The following is a 9,576-nucleotide window of genomic DNA, read 5'->3' as shown; positions in this document are numbered from 1 at the left end:
ACATACAGTGAATACATAAAAAATCATTGTCCTGTTTAATCGTAATAAAAAATGAAATGTTATTTTTCTTGTCGTTTTCTTTGCAATTTTACTTTAAATCAAATAAAGTCGTCATTTTTATCAATATTTGGACCATCGCGCAAATACCAAAGGTTCTCTATTGGTATTGGTATTTACCCGTTACCAAAAAGGGTAGAGTTACCCTGGTCCTGGCCATGATCCGTGGTGCACAATATGTGATTTATGTCGTGTGTATTACAACTCGTATCACAGCGGATTTTAACCAAAGGATGTTTTATTTGTATTTTTTCAAGTAGGGGAATGCATTTACGCACGCCGTGTGGGACTCACCCTCGCCGCCGAGGTCCTTTCCCACTAAACCCCTCCTTGGTTCTCCATCCTATCCCTTCCTAGACTACCGTTACCGGCTTTACTTCGAAAGGGGGGATCAGGGCTTGTCCTCGTCTGTCATTTAACGAAAGAAGCACTCCTGTGCGGTTTGCCGTCACTCCTGGTCGGCAGGTGCGGTGGACGCCGCAAACGTCTGCGCCACTCCACAGATGGACTCCACAGTAAGTCCATCTCCGACCCTATGCTGCATTGGCTCCCGGGCGTCGTCGAACCGGGAGCACTCGAACAGGACATGCTCCGGCGACTCCACCACGCCCTCCCATCTCGGGCATTGTGGCGACCGAGCTCTCCCTATCCGGTGAAGATACTCCAGGAAGTACCCGTGCCCAGTCAGGAACTGGGTTAGGGAGGGATTGGTAGCCCCATGCTTCCGGTGCAGCCAGCATTCGAGGTCTGGGATTAGACGGTACGTCCATCGTCGGTGCACGTCGTTCTCCCATTCCCGTTGCCAGCGCTCTTTCGACCGCCGTCTTCCCTCGGCGCGGATGCCCGTGGGTCGGCTCTCGTAGCACTTGCTGTCTTCCTCGATGAGGATCAACACACGGGGATCATTCCAGCAACCACGCTCACGGTCGCCAGGGATACAGTGAGGAAGGCGCCTGAAACCCGTATCGCAGTTAACCGGTGGACTCGATTGAGAGTTTCCAGATTCCGCTTCGACGACAGTGCTTCCTTCCAGGCAGGACCCGCATAACGCAGTACCGAGGTGACGACACTCGTAAGCAACCGTTTTTTGGTGCTGCTCAGGCCCCCAGTTCTGCGCATCATGCCAGAAAGAGCGTCAAGCGCCCTCAATGTTTTGCTGGAGGCCTGCTCAGCGGGAGTCTTGAAGTTAAGCCTATAATCGATCATCACTCGGAAGTATCGTATCGCTCTTCGGGACCGAACCACGACGTCACCGATCCAAATCGCCTCTTGGACGGACCTCAGGTTGTTGACCACTACCACCTCAGTTTTGTGCCGAGCGACAGACAGGCTCAGTCCATTCATCCACGCTTCCACCATTTCAATTGACCACTCCGCATTCATTTCAACCTATTGCCACATTGCGGCCTGCCACAGACGATATCATCAGCGAAGCCAACAACCAAAGTCCCGACTGGCAGATTCAGTTGCAGAACCCCATCGCACATCATGTTCCAGAGCGTAGGCCCTAGGACAGACTCCTAGGTAACTCCTGCCGTACTTCCTTCCCTTCCCTTCCCTTTGGCTACTTCCTGTTGGCCTGAGTCGGTATCATAGAGAGGCCATCGAAATAGCTCCCCAGTATACGACACATGTATTCGGGAACCCTCATACTGTGCAGTGACTGTGCAAAAGCCAGCAAGCTAGCGCTGTTGAAGGCATTCCTAGCGTCAATCGTGACAATCGCACACACCCGGTTTCCCCTGCTTTTTTGGTCTTTGACCATGCTAGAGGTATCAACCACAAATCGTACCGCGTCAACAGTTGACTTCCGCTTCCGAAAATCGAACTGCAGATCGGAAAGGCCATGTGCGCCTTCCGTGTACTTAGTCAACCTGTTGAGGATCAACCTTTCCAGGAGTTTGCCCATGGTGTCCAGCAATCAGGTCAGCTTGTAGGACGAAGCGTCCCCTGGGCTTTTGTCAGGCTTTGGCAGCATCACAAGCTTCTGTCGCTTCCATCGGTCTGGAAACAAGCAGTCATCCATGCACTTTTGCAGTGCTCTCCGGAACATGCCAGGACAAGACCGCAGAGCCGCCCTCAAAGCGATGTTCGGGATGCCATCTGGTCCCGGCACTTTACCCGGTGTTAGTCGTTGTGCCGCAAGTTGCAGCTCTTCGTCCGGGGATGGGGTGACCATCGCACGCACCCCATCCCCAGCCGCACAGTTCGGCGTATCCAACCAGGGAACAGCTCGGCCACGATCACCCGCAGCCGATCCGGGCACCTCTCACGAGGAAAACTCGGGCCGCGTAGCTTCGGCATCGCAAGCCTATAGGCAAGCCGCCCCACGGATCCGACTCGGCCTCTTTGAGAAGGCGGTTGTAGCGCTCCTTCTTGCTTGAGGCGATCTTGTGCTTCAACGCATTTTTTGCAGCTTTAAAAGCGTTGTTCTTCCTCTCTCTATCGCTCTCAGTTCTTGCGCGTTGTTATTCCCGTATAGCGCGTAGACATTTTCTGCGGAGGTGGGCTATCTCCTCTGTCCACCAGTATACCGGCCTCCGTTTCCCTACTGCGAGCCTTTTTCTCCACATTACCGAATCACAAGCCCTCACTATCGCTGTCGTTAGCTCGTTGGCATTGAGTGCTACATCGCGGTAAGCCTTCCTCAGAGTTTCTGCGGACGACGCTTCGCTGAAGCACGCGTCCTCCACTGCTTACTCCACTCTCGTGAAGGTGCAACTTGCCGAGCTGCTTGCGATTGCCCTCTCTCGATGGTGTAGAGCAGAGTGAAGTGATCACTGTAAGTAAAGTCTTCGCTCACTCGCCACTTCATTCCAACACTCAACGAGGGGTTGCAGAACATCACGTCTATGATTGAGTCTCGCCCGTTCTTGCTGAAAGTGCTGGTGCTGCCTTGATTTAGTCCAGGATTTGGTCTGCGAGTACCAAGTCCATTTGCCTCCGATTGCCTTGCCTCCAGCGATTGCCACCAACAGATGGATCTCTCGTGGGTTTGTCATCCTGCAGTCACCTGGGGCAGTGACGGACCAGAGTTAAAGCCCCCAGCAACGAGCAGCGGGCCTCGACGGTCCAGCGCATCCACCATCTCGTCCAACATGCGCTCGAACTGGCCAGGGAACTACCTCGGTGGGGCGTAGCAGCTGCACATGTACACACCCCGAATTTCGCCTCGACGAAGCCGTCGTGCGCCTTGTCGATAACCTGTTGGATCGGGTACTCCCCCTGCACCAGTATCGCTACCAGGCCCTTTGTCACTCAACCAGTTTCCATCTCCCACAGGGACACGATACGGTTCAGCCAACATCCCTCTTCTTCTAACCCATCGACTGCAGCAGGAGTTGCTGTGCTGTGCTGCTGCTTCTCTCGGACGTACAACAGTTCCACCTTGAATCGCCAGCTGTTAGAGTTTATTGAATCTTAGAGGAATGTGCCGGGGCTTATTTGTAGCTATAATATTACAGTTGTTCCCAGAAAAGCAGGAACACGAAAGGCAAAAATACGATCTTCCGAAATCTTTATGGTCTACTTTTGATAAGAATAGTTTAACAATGTAATAATATAAAAGTTACGGTTATATTGGAAATTCTTAATATGCCTGTACTTAATTGCACTTGTTATGGTTATTCACTAGTTTCTACCATAGATCTAGAGCATTTTGCAATAGTTCCGAGAGGATCTCGAGAGGAAAGGGGGATACACTAGAACGGTTTCATATGCAGTATATGCACAGAGAACCGCTATAGGAAAATATCTTTGTTACAATACACCTTAAATAGAAAGCATCAGAGTGGAAACGTGTCTCACCTATGGGCTGGCAAGTTTTAACCAATACGGTACAACGAAAAAATTAAAAAATTATGACTACCATAATTTATTCAAATTGCGGCCTGGGACTGATAAGTATAACGAATATGCATGGATTTGCTTTATAAAGAATGGATCACATTGAATGAGCGTGTGCAGAAACTAGCTATATATTTAAACGATCGAGCATTGGATAGCTAATAAAGGATGGTTAATGTGATTTGTTGCTTTTGACACCTCCCGCAAACAGGCCCCCGCGAAGGAAGGACTTCCTACCTTGCAAGTGGTGCCAGCGACACAATGTTTTTCTTTCTTCCCCGATCGGTCGCACGTTGTATGTTTCGCAATATTTTGGTTCGAACATGGTTCGATTCTCAAAATGTTTTTCTTATAGTTTACACACCAGTGTGCGAAAAAAGCAACCTCTCTGTGAGCTCTATGGCAAACTTCATGAAAAAATCAATCCCTACAATCGTAGTCGTTTGACGGGTCTAGCGAATTTTATATTTCAACTTAACCGTACTTCTGCATCATTAATAGCTTGTATTTCACTTTCATCAAAGTTCAACACGGCTGCTATTGCATTTGTCATATGCTTTTTACTTTGGATATTATCTGTCAAAAGGAAACTGAGAATTACATTTTTTAAGTACTCCAAATTCGATCCGTCCAACGTATGATTTGTCTTTAAGGGTCCAAGCTCTTTCTCCAATTGAACAATCCGTTCGTTCAGTCGTTGTTCAGTAATCACTTTCTCGTGTAATGTTTGACGTAGCATATTTTCTATTGTATTTTTTGATGTACGCAACGTACTTATTTCAACGTTTTTTCTAGCAATTTCCTGTGCGTAATGTAGTAAATGTTGTCTCTCTTCTGAGATCGAGTCACTTGCTGTCAACTCAATTCTGGGACTTTTACGGTGTTGGTCTATTGTAGATTCACTTCGGATGATAGCGTTCTGTTCCCTGCACATTGTGGCGGTCGACAAAGAAAGTATCTCTGACGATGTTCGTAGTACTTTAATTTCTTCCTCCTTCTCTTCAATCACTGCCAGGGACCGTTCGCGTTGCTTTTGCAGAGTGTGCTGTAGGTTTCCTATCTGTCTCTCAAACGATGTCTGCAATGCGCTCATGGCATCGCTGTGCTTCGTGGTTTCTTTTTTCTGTTCAGCAGCATATTCGGTAAGTTTGTATTGAAAATCGATCTCGAGTTGCTCCGTCGATCGTTTAAAATTATCAAGCTTCTGTTTCAAAGTATTCGTATTTTCTAGATTTAAAAGCAACTCTTCCTTTAGTTTTTGATTTTCGCTCATACATTGATCGTAGCGTTGCTTATAATCCTCAAGTTCGCAATTCTCAAACAATCGGTCTGAGTTTTGCATATTATTAGCAGTTACGAATTGCTCTGAATTTCCGTCGAGATTTGCTGTGACTAACAGTGTCTTAGATGTGCATTGCGGATTTTTTTTCTCCCCGCATGAATTCTCCAGTCCATCTTCAATAAGTTCAAAATCAAATGTTCTTTTACCATCATTTGTCGTCGTTTTTATACCAGTAGAAAGTTTCATACGAGCAATAGTTTCTTTTAGATTTTGTATGGTATCTTTATCCTGCTCTCTCAAACGGTCGTTCTTTCCTATAACATCGCTTAATTCTGATATACGTGCTTCTAGATTAGCAACACGTTCCTCGTGCAATTCTCCCACACGCGTACTCCGCTCCTCGGCTAAACGGGCTCGGTTTTTTTCATCGGACACAATAGTGGCGTATTGTTTTTTTAAATGTAGCATTTCCATTCGTAACCCTTGCAACGATTCTTTCAAGCTAGTATCGCTATTTTCATCACGATCAGCATTTTTAAACGAGGTTAAATGACGTTCAATTGATTTTTTTTTTATTGATTGCGGCATATCGAAGAGAATCTGTGTTTTAAGGTTACCGAGTTGTAATTCGAGTTTTTCCTTTAGATTTCGCTCATCGTCTAACATCTTTTTCAGCTCCCGTATCGTAAGAAGATGTGTTTCGTTCCCCATTTCATAGTTTACTTGATCGCCACAAATATCTTTACTGGGACTTTCCGGATTTGCCAAACGAGTAGTAAGTTCTTGAATGGTTTCATTTTGCCTTGCAAGTTCTAGTCGCAGTTGACTGCGTTCCAGCTTCAGTGTCTCTTCCACGCGTTTACGTTCCTCACTAAGGGTAGTAATGTTAGTCATAAGTTGCTGTATTTGCAGCTCAGGCAAAAGTTTGCAGCTTGCAGTCATTTGTTTCTGTTCAGGATTTCTTATTTCGCTTTGTTCTTCCGACACTTCCGATTGGGGCTGCTTAATAGTGCGCAAAGTAGCTTCCAAAGCAGCTTTCTCTTTCGCTAAACCCTTATAAGCTGTTACGATGTCTATGGAAAATAGTTACCAAAGATTGAGACAAAAGGAAAAAAATCACGTCATTTTAATACAAATTAGTAGATAAATAGTACAACATACCATTTAGTCGTTTTTCATATCTGATTAGTTGATCCCTCTGTGAATTCATTATAGTTTCATATCGTTTCACTTTGCTATTTTCATCTTTATTCTGACTCATGTTACGGCGTTCCACCAGCTACAATACTTATTTACTCAAATACGTCCGTTCGATGTTTGAACAACGCTCCATCAAACATAAAAATTCCTTAAACTACACTTGTACCGCGCACATATGAACAGCGTAAATATATTTTCTTACTGTTTACAACTTCACTAAGCACTGTGGAATCAAGTCTGGCGAATGCAGGAACGCAAACGAACGAATGCAAAAACCCATTTGGCACATTCTCTCCATTTGCTGAAACTTCGGCCACGGAACTAGCTTGGACGGAAAGGAGTGCGCAATACAGAGTAAAAGAGAAGCAAAAGCAATTATACAGGGTAGTGTGCGTGTGCAGTGCTAGATAGTGTTTTTTTCCTTTTGTATTATAGAGACTTTGAGCTGTTTAGCTAACATTCGCCTCTTAAATGCTAGATAGCCTGTCATATGACTCGCCGTTTTTACTTCACAAAAACCGAACGTCAACCCTTCGATGTAAAGTTGGTGATTTTCTTTACAGACTTTTCTTTTATTTATTTCATAGGTACTAATGGGACGAAAGCAGAAGCATGTAATCGGCGTAGTAATACCGGCATAAATGAACGAAAAAACTACTTACTATCCGCAAGCAATGCATGAAAAAAACAATTACAATGAACACAGGAAAACAAAACTATCACGACAAAGGACGACGGCACACGAGCGTTTACGTCGGTGGCGGTGTAATCTGCCAATCGAAACAGACGATTCGGTATTTCGGGATACAGCTGCTCAACCAGCGGGGGCCCTCACGATCGATACAGCTGGATAGTACATTTCTCATTTCACAAAAGAATCAAGTCAAAAATGGTTGCCTACGATAAATAACAAAACATGATATCATCAAATAATGATATATTGCAAACGTTATTTAAATTAAAAGATAACTATCATTTCTCGTACACGCCACTGGAATGAAGTTTCGACACACAACTTTAGACGAACGTTACGCGCAACGAAATTCGCTCTCTGATTGGTTTAAAATAATCCGTTCGTTATGAGGCCTTGTCGGTACCTTCTACACACACTTTCATCCTTATGTATGTATATTCATATTTTCATGTGACTCCCGAAGCTCGTAAGTTCTACGCATCCATTTGTCACCAACCTATACCATCAAGCAGACTCGCGAGATGGTCTTGTGATCACTTTTTGATCAAATTTGACCGAGAAGGTGCGTTTCCGTTTGTGCTTACTGCGTTCACCTATATTTCTCTTCTTGAACATCTGGTAAAGTTTAGTGCTGTTAGCCATTCCATTCCGAAAATGTCGTCGAAAGATCGTATTCCAATTTTTCCTTCTCGCGGGTATGTCAAATAAGTTTTAACAACACAGCAATCAGCGAATACATATAGTTTTCTTCCACAGTGCTCAGATGCAAATGAAAGCCCGATTAGCTGGAGCGCATAAGGGTCACGGGTTACTAAAAAAAAAGGCTGATGCTTTGCAGATGCGTTTTCGAATGATTCTCAGTAAAATTATTGAGGTAAAGTATTTCCCATATAAATGGTATTTAAGCGACTCTTAAGATTTTTTTTTCTTTCAAAGACCAAAACTTTGATGGGAGAAGTAATGAAAGAAGCTGCATTCTCATTGGCCGAAGCTAAGTTTGCGTCTGGTGATTTCAATCAAGTAGTGCTGCAAAATGTCACCAAGGCCCAGATTAAAATTCGCACCAAGAAAGATAATGTGGCTGGTGTAACACTCCCTGTGTTCGAGTCATACCAAGATGGGTCTGATACTTATGAACTTACGGGATTGGCCAAAGGAGGGCAACAGCTGCAGAAACTGAAGAAAAACTACCAAAGCGCAGTAAAACTATTAGTCGAACTTGCTTCACTTCAAACTTCGTTCGTAACGCTGGATGAGGTCATCAAAATTACAAATCGACGAGTTAATGCTATCGAGCATGGTGAGCATTAGCATACATTTCTTACCTCATACTACGGGCTATTCTAGTTTTATTCTTTATCGTATCATAGTTATTATTCCAAGAATCGATCGTACACTGGCATACATTATTTCCGAACTTGATGAATTGGAACGAGAGGAATTTTATCGCTTAAAGAAAATTCAGGTGAGACATAAATCCATTACTTATTGCATACTTACGGAACTTACCGTAGTTCCGTGACATGAACTTATATGTCAAAATCTACCCATTTTGTATGTTTGTGATTGGGCACAAGTATTTATTTTTCTGAATGGTGTCTTATTATTTATTTTTTAAACAGGATAAGAAACGAATCGCAAAAAAGAAAGCCGAAGAAAAACGAGTCGCGTTGCTGCAGGAAGGTATTGATGTGCGTATTCAGTCGAACATTCTGGATGAAGGTGACGACGACATACTGTTTTAAACGAAAAGAAATATTGTTATACACCAGCTTTACGAAGCACCATTTTGCATATATTGCATAGAATCATCCCCTAGTGTTATCCCCGTTTTGCCTTATTCGATGCGTCACATTCATGTGCACTACTATGTTGAAATTGAAGTTTTACCATTATATATATTTTATCGAAAGAGGGGATTTCGAAAAGCACATGATTTCACGTAAAATTTGGGGCTAGATCAAGATGTTGTCAAGCAAGATGAATGAAACGATATATTAATAAAATATTATATTATTAAAAAGCAGATCATCAAAATAAATCTTGGGCAGATTAAACAAACTGGTGAATGCAAATCGTTTCGCTTCGTGTGGCAGGTTTAAAATATAAAACCGAAATGTCAAACGTGTTTACATTCGTGTTTTTGGTTCGAGAAAACAGAAATCGAAGAGAAATAATTTAATTTACATTATGTATTTGCTGCGAAACATTATACGCAGTAGGCGCGACGAGATGGCGGTTGAGTAAAATTCGTTTGTTTAAGTGTTTAGGGTTTGTTGGATGGCTGGAGGATGTTCAGTGTCATTTGTAAGTACAGACTACATGCTGTGTCGGTTTGTACCATGTCCCGTATGATTCCCCGCAATATCAACGAATAACCAAACTGCACTCGTTTTATCTTAGTTTGCGCAGGAAACAAGACCCTTCGCGTAAATTGGAACAAATCTGTTTGATCTGTGTGAATCTGAGTGATCATTCCACGGTTTGTGTGGGTTGT

The 9,576-nt window shown here is 43.9% G+C and overlaps 2 protein-coding genes across 2 annotated transcripts; one reads left to right on the top strand and one right to left on the bottom strand.

Annotated features, from left to right (window-relative positions):
* Positions 1 to 3,541: 3,541 nt before the first annotated feature.
* Positions 3,542 to 6,725, bottom strand: LOC131208736 (GRIP and coiled-coil domain-containing protein 1). Its single transcript, XM_058201573.1, has 2 exons — positions 6,347 to 6,725; positions 3,542 to 6,258 (listed from the first exon to the last, which is right to left on the bottom strand). The coding sequence occupies exons 1-2, from the start codon at positions 6,444 to 6,446 to the stop codon at positions 4,373 to 4,375; spliced, it is 1,986 nt and encodes a 661-aa protein (XP_058057556.1). The 5' UTR covers positions 6,447 to 6,725; the 3' UTR covers positions 3,542 to 4,372.
* Positions 6,726 to 7,576: 851 nt separating this feature from the next.
* Positions 7,577 to 9,176, top strand: LOC131207320 (V-type proton ATPase subunit D 1). Its single transcript, XM_058199933.1, has 5 exons — positions 7,577 to 7,774; positions 7,836 to 7,953; positions 8,016 to 8,379; positions 8,450 to 8,544; positions 8,702 to 9,176. Exons 1-5 carry the CDS (start codon positions 7,734 to 7,736, stop codon positions 8,822 to 8,824), a joined length of 741 nt encoding a protein of 246 aa, XP_058055916.1. The 5' UTR covers positions 7,577 to 7,733; the 3' UTR covers positions 8,825 to 9,176.
* The last annotated feature ends 400 nt before the right edge of the window (positions 9,177 to 9,576 follow it).

Source organism: Anopheles bellator, chromosome 2 (assembly GCF_943735745.2).
Source record: "Anopheles bellator chromosome 2, idAnoBellAS_SP24_06.2, whole genome shotgun sequence".
NCBI classification, from domain to species: domain Eukaryota; kingdom Metazoa; phylum Arthropoda; class Insecta; order Diptera; family Culicidae; genus Anopheles; species Anopheles bellator.
The sequence above is the reverse complement of the archived record's forward strand: the minus strand, read 5'-3'. Positions and strand labels throughout refer to the sequence as shown.

Excerpts from the sequence above, each read along its gene's own strand:
- LOC131208736 (XM_058201573.1), bottom strand. The coding sequence starts at position 6,446 with ATGAGTCAGAATAAAGATGAAAATAGCAAAGTGAAACGATATGAAACT. Across the intron at positions 6,259-6,346 it reads ATATGAAAAACGACTAAATG|ACATCGTAACAGCTTATAAG; the intron begins GTATGTTGTACT and ends TATTTTCCATAG.
- LOC131207320 (XM_058199933.1), top strand. The coding sequence starts at position 7,734 with ATGTCGTCGAAAGATCGTATTCCAATTTTTCCTTCTCGCGG. Across the intron at positions 7,954-8,015 it reads TTCTCAGTAAAATTATTGAG|ACCAAAACTTTGATGGGAGA; the intron begins GTAAAGTATTTC and ends TTTCTTTCAAAG. Across the intron at positions 8,380-8,449 it reads AGTTAATGCTATCGAGCATG|TTATTATTCCAAGAATCGAT; the intron begins GTGAGCATTAGC and ends ATCGTATCATAG.